Source organism: Nycticebus coucang, chromosome 11 (assembly GCF_027406575.1).
Source record: "Nycticebus coucang isolate mNycCou1 chromosome 11, mNycCou1.pri, whole genome shotgun sequence".
Classification (NCBI taxonomy): Eukaryota; Metazoa; Chordata; class Mammalia; order Primates; family Lorisidae; genus Nycticebus; species Nycticebus coucang.
This window is the reverse complement of record NC_069790.1, coordinates 95,006,212-95,019,091: the sequence shown is the minus strand read 5'-3', so window position 1 is coordinate 95,019,091 and position 12,880 is coordinate 95,006,212. Positions and strand designations below refer to the sequence as shown.

Genomic DNA, 12,880 nt, shown 5'->3' with positions numbered 1-12,880 from the left:
ATTGAAATTACTTGAATAAAATGGGATTGCTTAATAGCACGTAAGCTATGTTCCTTTTTTGGTATAAAAAAGTTACATATGTGTTCAAATATGCATTAGGAAGGATTTAAAAAGATATACACCAAAAAGTTAGCAGTAACCGTTCTGCGTGAGTCGTACTGTGGGCATTCCTTAATGTTCTTCTGTGTATATTTATTTTTCTGATTTTTCTTAAACGATCACATACCATGTTAAAAAAAAAAAGAAAAAACCATACAGAAACTATACAATAGTCCTATTCTTAGTCCATCAAAATTATCAATACTAGAAATGGTTTTATGATTTCCAGCCCTTTTCTATAATACCTGTTTCCTCAAATTAAAAAGTCCTTCCCTGTTCCCAATCCCATTATGAGTTTTTTTTTTTGTTTAATTCTGGCAATTTCTGTGTTCTTTAAAAGTCCAAATTAAGTGCCGTCATCTTCTCTGAGATTTCCTTGACTCATACTGCTTTAGATCAAAGGGTAATGGTAAAATTTGGTTCAAATTAATCCAGCACTGATTTTTGTACAGCTCTCAAACAAAGAGTTTCCATTCTTCTAGAATAGTTTCCATTCTTCTAGAATAGTTGAATTCCGTAGGCTTCCCATTGCTTCATGCGAGGTAGAGGACAATTTCCAATTTGACTGTTCTTTCCAGCACAGAGGGGTTTATACACGGGAGCCACTTGGTAACTAAGTGCACAGGGCATGAAGCAATGGTGTATGCTCCCTTCATAGGCTGGAAGGTAAGTTACATGAGGACAGGGGTTTATTCCCTTTGCTCACTATGTATCTCCAGTATCTAGAAAGCAGTAGGCACTCAGATAGTATCGGTGGATGTTTAGTTCATCAATATTGGTATCGTATTCTGAGTTTTGTAAGTCTTAGATTAATTCTGAATTTTTTAGAACATGTTATTTGGCAACTTATCAAAACAAAAGTCCTTGTTAAGAGCCTCAGAGAAACAAGGAAGAGACAATTTTAACTTTTTAGCAAAAGGAAGTAGTTGGGTGGTGCCTGTGGCTCAAAGGGGTAGGGCGCTGGTCCCATATGTTGGAGGTGCCGGGTTCAAACCCAGCCCTGGCCAAAAATAAATAAATAAATAGGATCTAGGGGAACTTAAAAAAAAAAAAGGAAGTAGTTATGAGCTCTTTTCAAGAACATATTGATTTACTCGTGTCTTTAGTGCATTTGACTATAGATATTGCAACCTGTTATTACCTCTTCCTTTCACTCACTGGTAGCAAATATCTCATGGCAGAGATTAAATCAGGATCCTGCTGATGCTGAGTTATTAAATCCCTGGGCACTGTCACAAAACAGGATGAGCTGTGCTTTCGGAGATTGATGTGCACATATAAATCATACACATATAAATCATAGCCCAGACTCTTCATCTGGTCTCAAACAGTTTCTCTCCCAGTGAGTTGAGAGCTCTTTATAAAGGATGAACTAATTAGTTTTTATATCAGCTGTATCAGTTTCTAGGGAGGATGAGCTAGGCTCTCCATCCTATGCTGAATAATGATTATCATAATTTCAGAATCCAGCATGTTCTCAGTACTGGATTCTGAAATCACATGTTCTAAAATATATATATATATATATATATTTTTTTTTTAATGGTAAATGTATCCACTTAGTATGTGCTCATAACATACTTGTTCCATTATTGACATAATATGTTTTATAGATTGCATGGAAAGGTCTATATATTTACTTAAATTTTGCAATGTGCCTGATAAGTGCATGTTGTTCTCTCCCAGGGTACAAAATGCTTCAGCAAGGCTGTCTTTTAAAATGTGAAGGAGAAAATGTATTTCCCAATCACTCACTTGTGGTGAGAAGGCCTGGCCAGTCTCCCCAGCCCAACAGTACCCAAGAAGTCATGCTAGCTTTTTCCTTCTCACCCAGGAGAACTGCTGCACCCCTCCCTTCTGGGATTCCTTCCTGGTGTTATCAATTGCTCAGTTTGTTAGCAACTGTCGCTCCTCTGCCTTATCAGGGTGGATTTAGAAACAGTTCACCTCTCACTCCTCACCCCCTCAATGTAGAAGAGCCCCGTCCTCATACACATAGGAGGGGCAGTGGAAAAAAAGTCAATCTTGTTTTCCTGTTCCAAATTCACACACACCCCCAACCCACACACACACCTTTTACAAACCTAAATTTTACCTGTTGTTTCTTTGAATAGCAATAATTAATGTAATTATGAGTACTGATGGAAAGAGGTCAAAATAGTGACATTATTAATAATACTACCAAGGAAATGGAAATTTCCACTGTTCTAAGAATGGGGAAGCTTTGGGGAGTTTGCATCCGGATGGAAGCAGAGAGGTACAGTGACACAGTGCTACTGTGGTCGCGGACACCAACATTAACCTGTCAGCGCTTCAGTTTCTTCCTTCCTAAAATGGGGACAGCACCTCTTAATGCTGTTGTGAAAAGTGCATGAGACAATTTAGTTCAGAAAATGCCATCACTCTCCCCCACCACATGGAGTCAGGCCACTGCCTTAGCTCATGGGCCTCTGGAACCCTCTGTAGGTGATCACATCAGGGGTCCTTACTGAGTGAGAGAATGGCTGAATAGTGGAAACAGACAGAAAGAACCAGACTGAAGAACTAGTGGTGAAATTTTCTAGTGCACCACAATCCTTTCAATGGTAGATAACGCACAACTCTGTATATGAAACAAACAATTACTGAATGATAAGCTGAGAGAGCTTGCCGAGTCTTCTGTCGGACACGAAAGATACATCTCTAATCATACTTAATGCAAGCGACTTTAGAAGGGATTCGTAGCTTTTCATAAATTAGAGTGGAGGACGAGCGAGGAGTGAGTTGCTATAACTCAATATAGTGTGTCATTCTGCTTGAATTCCGGCCCTTCTTGAGTGATGGGGAGGGACGGAAGGATAACTGGGGTTGCAAATGCAAATGCTCATGTTCCCAAGTGTGCTTTGTTAATGTTGGCATCATCACAATTTGTGTAGAGTAAAAAAAAAAAAAAAAGGCTGAGGCCCATGGACTAACGTTTCTCTGAGGAAAATTTAAAGGTAGACTTGAATAGTTTGTCTTTAGCATTAGCTACAAAGTGGGTTTGAATTCAGGGGGCTTATCTTCCAGGCATTTCCACAGCATTTATTTCTTCTGTACCAAGAAACTTCCTAACTTTCCATTTTTTTACCTTCCAGAATAATTAATTTTACTCATAAGTGGTTAAATCGACTTCCATGTACTTCTTTGACTTATGGAAACAGGAGAGCACAGCTGCCATCCTGGGTCAGCATTCATAAACCCAACCTGGTCATGACCACACAGAGGTCTTTTCCCAACCTTTTATCTCACTATCAAAAGAGCCTTTTTAGAAAACTCTTAATTTCAGTCCTTTAGAAAGAAGTCTGATCAGATTTTCTCAGACATAAGGAAGCAAAGAATGCAAATGCTAAGGACCCAAATGCTTTTTGCGTGAGAATGTAATATATTTAATATTCAATAACATTACATACACCTGAAAGATATAGATTCAACTCACAGAAAAGTATCAGTTTGGCTTAAAAAAAAAGGGAAAACTTCAATCCAAATTCATAGGAATTACAAAAATAACAGCACATTTCATTAACCCATCACAGCTCAGAGTTACCATCACATTGAGAGATATGAAGAGCATCCTTCAATTAATTGCTTCTTGCCAATGCAGATCTCGCAACATAGAAAAAGAAGTTTATGTTCATATTTACAGAAGAAACATGCTCTTGTTTCTTAAAATTTTCTTTGGAATTAATAGGTGAGGCTATTAATTCATTCAAATTGAAGAAGGTATTTTGGAAACATCTCATGATGCATTTTATCTAAAACCACTGAACAGTTCGGCATCTTCTTCTAAAAATCGTGTTTTTACCGCAGGGCTTCCGGAACTTCCACCTACAAAAATAGGGGATTTTCTTTCAATGAAACAACACAAATGATAAAAGTGAAAAATTATCTGTAGGATTTGTCTCTAGAAGGATGCTCTGAGAGGAACTCAAATATAGACTGATTATTGCTGAATGGTACAGTGTATACTATAAATTATAATAGGTACCAATCACTTGCAACTCTGTAGGTACAAGTTTTGACAAGTGCTGATTCCTTCTGGGATGTAGATTATACTCCTTGATTTTCAGGTAATGGGGATTTTTATGTTTGGAATGTCTTTTTACTTTTCTTTCTTGTTTTTTTTTTAGTTTTTGAGACAGAGTCTTACCTTGTCACCCTGGGTAGAGTGCTATGATGTCATCACAGCTCACAGTAACCCAATCTCTTGGGCTCAAGCACTCCTCCTGCCTCAGCCTCCTGAGCAGCTGGGACTACAGGCATGCACCACCACACCCACCCAGCTAGTTTTCCATTTTTAGTAGAGACAGGGTCTCACTCTTGCCCAGGTTGGTCCCAAACTTCTGAGCTCAAGGATTCTCCCACCTCGGCCTCCCAGAGTGCTAGGATTACAGGGGTGAGCCACCAAGCCTGGCTCACGCTCCTGGTTGGAGCGTGTTAACGCGGTTGTGGCCCTCCTGGAGCCTGAGGTTGAGAAAGCCCGGAGGACACCTCTCACTCTCCTTCCTCTGCTTCAGACTCGGCCTGCTTACTCCACATATGAAAGTATTTGAAACGCGTTACGGTTTGGGGGCGGAGACTTTAGCACTAAACTCATTGACTAACCCTGTGCCGGAGGTCTGTCCTCAGCTTACTCACCCGCCTCAGCTGTCTGATGCTGCTTCCCCGAATCGCTTCCATGAGATTGTCATGAGCTGATCTCTGCGGGGTGGAAGGTCGGGAACTGTCTTCTGATTTCTTCTCTTGCACTGACCTCAGAGAATTTTTTATTTCTTTTAAGATATTGTTGGGCTGTTTCTTAACCTTCTTCCCCTTCTTCTTTCTCTGTCCATTCTGGAGAGCCCGTTGGGCAGTCTCCTGCTGCTTAATGACTTCTGCGATGTTGCGGGTGATGAGCTTCTTCTCGGGGAGCGGAGGAGGAGGGGGCGGCGGGGGAGGATGTGGCAGGTGCAGATTCTGGGGGGGCAGGGGGGGAGGGGGAGGCGGCGGGGGTGTGGGCACAGGAGAGGGAGGATGGCTCCTCACAGTCTGGACTTTCCTGGGGGGTTTGGGGGAGGACCAAGGGGAGTGCCTGGGAGACGCGTAGGGTGAAGAGCCGGGCGTTCCTCTCTGCCAGACTTTGGTCCTCAGATTGGAGCCTCCATCGTGTCCGTCTTGCTGCTTTTGCTCCTGCCTCCGCTTCTGCCTCTGTTTATCCATGTTTCTCGTCAAAATGCTCGTCATGCTCATCCTTGGTCCTGGGAGCTCGAAGTGGTAGCCCAGCCTCAGCAGCGTGCTGTTGTCCTTCAGCAACTTGACGATCTCCATCTCCACCTGGCTGCCCATGAGGTGCCTCTGGTTGTGGAAGCGCAGCTCCGTGAGCACCGTGTTGTGCTGCAGAGCCCGCATGATGGCCAGGACCCCCTTTCCCGTGATGAAGTTGGTCTCCACGTTGACGCTGGTGATGTGCTGGTTGACCCGGAGCATTTCCGCGATGGCCGTGGCGGCGCTGTCGTCAGCCCGCGTGTTGGCCAGACTGAACGTCTTCACCACCGTGTTGTCCTTGAGGGCTTCAGCAAAGCGGCAAAGGGTCTGCGAGGTGATGTTCTCGATATTGTTCAGATTGACTTCGGTGGTGTCCGGGTCATTGCTTTTTATCTTGTCCAGAGCGTCCTCGATCACCGTAGGATTTCCACAAGGGTGAATGGCAGCCGGTGACTCTGTGTTCCTTCCACTGTTGCCGTTGGTCAAATTTATGTTCTCTATTTGGCTTTTAAATGTCTTTGGCTGACAATTGTCAGAACTGACACTCTGGTAATTCACAGTTCCATTAAGACCCCCGGCCGTTTCACCTGCTCCTTCCCCTTCGTCGCTGTCTTCGTCCTCCTGGGACTCATCCTGCCTCTCGTCCTCTTCCGTATACACCTCCTCGGAAACCTCACTGTTAGTTTCAGTAAAGATAAGCTCTTCCTCACTCTCCTCTTTGTCGTCGTCTTCTTCTGCAACCTAAAGAGTATGGTATCATCATTAGGTTTTTCGTTTTTAAGCACTCTTTTTAATTTATGAAAGTTGCACAAGGCAGATAATATAAAAGTCTATAATAAAAAGAAAAGCCATGGCTCCCCTGCTTCTGAGCTCTCTAGTCGGGAGATCAAGGTTAGCGTTTTGTTGCATAACTATCAATAGCGTTTTATACAAATATTTCTTTTGTTTTTTACAAAATATCTAGAATTCTATTTATTGAATATGAATTTGGTGTCATCTTTTCAATTTGAACAAATAAGTCAGAACTTCAGCTTTGGAAACCCCTTGATAAATTTTTCTTTTTTTCTTTTTGAGACAAGAGTCTCACTATGTTGCCCTCAGTAGAGTGCTGTGGCATCACAGCTCACAGCAACCTCAAACTCTTAGGCTCAAGCAATCCATCCTCTTGCCTCAGCCTCCCAAGTAGCTGGAACTACAAGCACCCACCACAAGCCCCACCTAACCCTTGATAAAGTTTTCACTGCTCACTCTTAACAACCTGATTCCTTATCTACTTCAATTTAGCGAATTCAACTCTTCCTTTGGAATCACCTGTCCTTCCTTACCTTTCTTTCCCAAACAGACAAATGGCAACAAAAATATACAGCACGCTAATGAGTTACCCTTTGTGGTGTCTAAAAATTCTTCCCCAAATTTTCTATCCACAGGAGATGTGACAAGAGCCACGTGCTGTCTGCCCTGGCTGGTCTCAGTGTAGACAGAGGGAGGGGTGTCCTTTGCATTTTATCTATTTATTCAATAGAGGCCTGCACAGGGACTTGGATGCTCCATACCACCTGAGGGCGCTGCTGTGCCAGTCCCTGGTGGGGAGGGGCAGCCTGGGGGCAGGGCCCCACCTTAGGAAGACAACTTTCAGGTCACCCCTGTCAGCAAACCAACTTGAAAGCTCCAGCTAGGTCAGGGTTAACTGAGACGACTGCAGAAGGCAAGGTAGGAAGATAATCGCCCTTGGCACTCATTCACTAGATTCTAAACGGTAATGCGGAACAGCGCAGAACACCAGGAAAACTTGAAGTAAGTCATTGCTGGGCCTGATGGTCTTAAATTATTTAACATATATCAATTATGAAAGGCTTTCAGGCAAGCACGATTTCATTCTGTCTTTGTCTTTCTTGTCTATAAGACTCACTGTACAAAGAAGCCCAGGGACCCTTTCTATCTCTTTCTTACTATCTTTTCTGATTTAAAAAAAAAAAGTCTAGAAATTGATGACGGAGTCCAGTCTTCCCTCATTCTATCTTTTTGATTCTTTATTGTCACTAAAGCTCAAGGCCTCTCCTCTGGCCTCAAAGCCCTGACTCTTCCCTCTACACCCACACCTTTTTTTTTTTTTTTTTGAACCCAAGGGCACCTGCTGCCTGAGGCCTGTGGATCAAGCTTTGGAAAACACTGTACTTGTCTCCAGGTTTGTTTGCCCAGTTGCTACCACAAAATAGCCTCCAGTTATCCACTTGCTTGGAGTGGCAGGCACCAAGTGATGGCCTGGGGAAGAGGTCAGCCTCTCCTGGGATGACTTGTCCAGTCTTAATTTACCCACTTTAGGAGTGCGTGCTCTCTCTCTCTCTTAGAGAGTAAAAGAGAAAGAGAGAAAGAAAGATATCTGGTGGTAGCTGGCTTCAGGCCACAACCCAAATACACCAGAGAAAGAGTTTGGCTCTAGCTGAGCCTCTTGGCGTGTGCGAGGAGAGGAGGAAGATTTTTCTGGCCAGCACAGGAGTAAGTGGATTAACTGAAGGAAGGAAAGAATTGTAGGCTGAGTTCTCCTCACCCCCACCCCATTTCAAGTCCTTTGTAGTTCTATGGTCTTGGTTGTTTGTGTATTTAGCTGTTTTCATATTTGGAAGAAAGTAGTTTATCCCCAAATCCAAGGTATGTGACTTTATGGCACCATTAAATTTTATCCCCTTTGGTTTTTCAAAGACCTTCAGGCTGTATCTGTAAGAGCTATTTTCCCTCAAAATGTACCTGGAAAGATAATCATCTAGCAGAGTGAGTTGTCATGGAACATCCAAATGACATCTCTCCCAGAAAATGTTCTTTGACACCTCCTTAAATTATCTCTGTAATGTGTGTCCCCCATAAAGTACTTACAGACCTTATTTTAATTACTTGTTTGTCAAACAGTTTTCCCAGTAGACTGTTAGCTGGGAACAGGGCCTTGTCTATTTTTCTTTTTTTAAAGTATGGAATGCTGCACAAATTTGCGTGTCATCCTTGCGCAGGGGCCATGCTCATCTTCTCTGTATCTTCCAATTTTAGTATACGTGCTGCCGAAGTGAGCACCAGGGCCTTGTCTGTTTAACTCCTCTAGCATAGTGCTTAGCAGTGCTTAGGTGAATGGACTTCAGATGACATTGATTAGCAGCAGCTGTGAGTCAGACTAGCTCCAGGACAATGGTTCCTTCCTAGGGCGGCGCCTGTGGCTCAGCGGGTAGGGCGCCGGTCCCATATGCCGGAGGTGGCGGGTTCAAACCCAGCCCCGGCCAAAAAAAAAAAAAAAAAAAAATGGTTCCTTCCTAATGCTGCGAGCTTTCATTACAGTTCCTGTGGGTCACGACCCACAGGTTGAGAACTGCTGCTCTAAGAGAAAGAAATGATAGGGTCAGGTGGGAGTAAGGTGAGCAACTCTCAGTTTGCCTAAGCCTGAGGGGTTGCCCACAAAGCAGGATTTTTAGTTCTAAAATCTGGAGAGTCTTGGACAATCTAGGATGGTTAGTCACCCTAGCTGGAGGCCATCTGGAAAAAAGAGCACCGGAAGAGAGAAGTGTCCACTTTGTAAATTCTCCTTGCACTAGGACACTCTTCCACTGTGGATTTCCCGTTTGCCACTGACTTGATGTTAAGCCTGATTCTCCGGAGAATGAAGGTGGGAAGGTAGGGAGGGTGAGGAAGTGGGGGTGAGATGTTGAGGGGCTGACTTGGGAGAAGGTGAATGTTGGTGCGCTCAGAGAATAAATAAGACACTGAGAAGGAGGTAGTCGAGCATTTCATTTTGGTTCTAGTTCTGTCTGTAAAGAACTGGTTGACCCTAGACAGGTCACTAAACCTCTCTGGGTCTCAAAAAAACTACAGTATATAGTTACTCTTGAACAACAGGGTTTGAACTGCATGGCTCCACTTTTATGTGGATTTTCTTCCATCTCTCCCACCCCTTCTCTTCCTCCTCAGCCCACTCAACAGGAGGACAAGGATGCAGATCTTTATCATGATGATCCACTTCCACTTAATGGCTAGCAAGTATCTTTTCTCCTCCTTAAGATTTTCTTACCCTTTCTTTTATCTAACTTTATTGTAAGAATGCAGTACATAATATATATTTTATGTCTAATATGTGTTAATTGGCTGTCATCAGTAAGGCATCTGGTCTACGGTGGGCCATCAGTAGTTAAGTTTGGGGGGAGTTAAAAGTTAGTTGTGGATTCTGGACTGGGGGAGTTGGTTCAGCCCAAGACCATATATTGTTGGGCACTATCCTCAGACTTTCTCATTCACCAGATCAAGGGAGGCTTTAGAATTTGCAATTCCAAACAGTTTCCAGGTGATGCTGCTGATTGGGCACCCACAATTTTGAGACAGGTCTTTGTGCCAACAAAGCTTAGCTTAAATTTCAGTTCCATTTGCAAACTATTAACCTTGAATGAGTTTCTTAACCTACCTAGTCTGAGTTCTCATGTGCAGAAAGGTAAGAATGAGGTTAGGTAACATAAGGAAACTCATTGGCACCTATGCCCAAGGCCCAGCGGGTGCCCCAGCCATGGGAGCCAGGCCAGTGGGTCTCCTAGGACCCCTGGAAATTCCAGTGCAGCATAAGCTGATGTGAACTCAGATGGGCAGAAGGCAGCCAGCCACCAGACACTCAAGACGCCTAGCCACCTCCCAATGGTCCCCACCATGGGGCTTTACATGCAGCTGCTCTGAGCCCTTACATACCCCTGAATTGCTTTGAGTTTTTTTCCAGTGGTGGGGATTAGATTTACACCCTCCATCAGCAAGCTTCTGCCCAGCACTCCCCGAGACTATAGACAGCTGGCAAGTGGGGAAAGTATAGTGGGAGAAAAGTTAATTAGCTGAGAAAGGAATCAAAGTTTATCAGCACAGCAGCCTTTCTAATTGAGCTGATAAGTCATGGCGGTGATCAGCAAAACCTTTGGCAAGAACAGGTGGGTTTTGTCAACAGGCTTTGCCCTTTGGTTCCCACCACTGTTATGACATTATGACATTAAAATGCCTTTGCTGGGTTATGCTACAGTCGGCTGTTATGTCCTGAGACAATTTTATTCCTTTTTATCAAAGAAATTCTTTAACAACTGTAATAAAAATGTCATTATATTTTATTGGACTTTTGACACTCATTCCCACATCCGAGGAAAAAATAAAAACCCTTTAAAATGATAGTTGTGGAGGAATTGGCAGCCCCTCTCCCCAGCTTGTCATGGGTGTCCTTCCTAGTTCCTCTAGACAGGCAGCCGCTGTGGCCTTAGCAGACATTGGCCAGATCCCAGCAGCCCTTCCAGTGATGATTGACATGGACAAAGCTCACACATCCCTTGCTGCAGTTGTGGCCCACATACCCCATCATCAAGATCATCTAACAGCGCCTAGATTAGGACTGTGGACACCTTGCTGTTGACTTTGGGCCAATTTGACTCTGCATTCTACTCCTGTAGAATGCAGAGGATTTAAACTCCAGTTCCTGGGTGACCTGTGTTCTATAAATTCAGGACGAATGTATTTGTGGTATTAGCATTTTATTGCCATTACTGTTTTCCCAGTGCACATTTTTTTGAACTTCCTTCTGGTAATGACTCACGTGGCAAATTCAAAGTAACTGTTTACTGGGCAGTACACAAGAGCTTAGATTTGAGCTCTGATATCAGCACATTTCCCAGTCTCTGAATCATCATGATCAAGTAGGAAGGAGTGTTAGAGATCATCTACACAGGTATGCCCAAGCCGGGCCCTCAGATGGGTTTCAGGATGTGTCATCTGAAAACTCTCAGCAAAAGGTTGTGTATATGTGCACAAACGTGTATTTTCTTGGGGAGAATGTCTATAACTTATCCAAATGTCAAAGGAGTTCCTGATTCACAACAAAAACACCCCATTATATCCAACTCCTCTAATAGACAGATAGAAGGAGAATCCTGAAGAAGTGACTGTTCAAGGTCTAAGGATGAAGAAGGAACTGGAAACCAGGGCCCCGAACTCTAAGCCCCATGTACTTCCCTCCACCCTACACTTTTTGGTGTTGGGGAAAACAGAGAACTATTTTTACTGTAACTACTATCACAGTCAAGGCAATCAGAGCCCCCATTTTTGTATTTATAGAAGAAAATAGATGCACTTAACTGAAACACACACATACACATGTCTCAGAAACTGATATTACTCTATATCACTAACTTATAGTTCAAATGAGTTATGGTTAGGAAAATACTTAAACCCATACCTTGGTTGTGAATTACTTTCCTCTTGAGGTTCCTATTTTTAGTCAGTCAAAGAACACCAGTTAACAATTTTACATATTTTGATCCACTGTGTAGCCATAAAAATTACCTGAGCATCTCAGCCTAAGAAATGTTTCAGTAGCAGGCACAAACAGGTAATAAGAACATTAGAGTGATGAGGACTGAGAAGTTAGAGAAAGAAGGTGCCTGGGTTTGGGGCGGGGTGGTGGGAGCAGCCACGCAAAATCCCAGGAGCCTACCTTTCCACACTCCCCCAGCCTCTCCTTCTCCAGGAGTTTTTGGGACTCCTTTTCCCAATAGGCCATCAGTGCCTCTCTGCTGAAGGTCCCCGTGGGGGTTTTCTCCGTGAGACTCTTTTGCCTTAGGCCCACAGGGAGGTTGCGATCAGGTTCAATGTCTTCCAACTCTTGCTCCAGCTCCTTCAGCTCCTCTGCAGACAGGGAGGCGAGGAGCTCATCCTCATCGATGGATTCATATTTACTCAGTCCTCTTCTATAGCCGAAGGTAGACATGGTCCCTGCTGTGTCAGACAGGCAAGGAGCTTGGAGAATCAGGCATGCAAAGCTGCCAGAAGCAGGCAGTGAGGCAAGTGGGCAGGCAGACCAGCAACTGTGCTTGGAGTGGCTGCAGTAGCCTTTTAAGAGTGGTGAGACAGGGCTGTGACAATGCAGAGAGGGGTGAAAGCATGGGCTGTTTTAAGCATCAGACGTCAGCTAGACATTTGAACACAAAGAATGTCACATCGGTGGTGGATGGAGGTCTCAGAACCAGTGGGGATTATTAACATACTGGCCAACGCCATATTTAGCTGAGCTGATAGCTCATGAGGACAGGCAGAGAGTGTTTCAGATAGGGAGTAACACAGTTCTTTTTACTCTGTGTTCGAACAACAGAGGAATAAAATTTACTTTGAAAATGACTTTCGACCACCACTATGGCCATGAAAATATTCTGTCATTACAATTTTAGGGGTCGAGGCTTGTCTCCACAATACTCTACAGGCAGTTAAACGTAAATATATTGTGGGTGGTATTAGTGGAAACAGAAGGTCATAATATTGTACTTTATAATTGTATTGCCCTTTGCAGTTTACTAAGCACTAATATACATTGTATTTTTCTCATCATAAGTCCTGTGAGTTCAATAATATGATCTTCATTTATAGATTTTTGACAACTGAGGCCCTGAGAGATTCAGGGAAAAATTTGAAGTCAGGCAGTTGTAAGTGCTGCTGTAGCTTTCTCCACCACACAAAAAGGCTTCCTTCTTCT

General features: G+C 43.5%; 1 protein-coding gene and 1 non-coding gene across 2 annotated transcripts; both read right to left on the bottom strand.

Annotated features, from left to right (window-relative positions):
- Positions 1-3,486: 3,486 nt before the first annotated feature.
- Positions 3,487-12,273, bottom strand: LMOD2 (leiomodin 2). The gene is made up of 3 exons (XM_053553655.1): positions 11,849-12,273; positions 4,756-6,102; positions 3,487-3,945 (listed from the first exon to the last, which is right to left on the bottom strand). Exons 1-3 carry the CDS (start codon positions 12,119-12,121, stop codon positions 3,919-3,921), a joined length of 1,647 nt encoding a protein of 548 aa, XP_053409630.1. The 5' UTR covers positions 12,122-12,273; the 3' UTR covers positions 3,487-3,918.
- On the bottom strand, positions 8,319-8,424 carry LOC128560525 (U6 spliceosomal RNA). The gene has a single exon (XR_008373023.1). It is a non-coding gene; the product is annotated as a U6 spliceosomal RNA (small nuclear RNA).
- Positions 12,274-12,880: the final 607 nt, after the last annotated feature.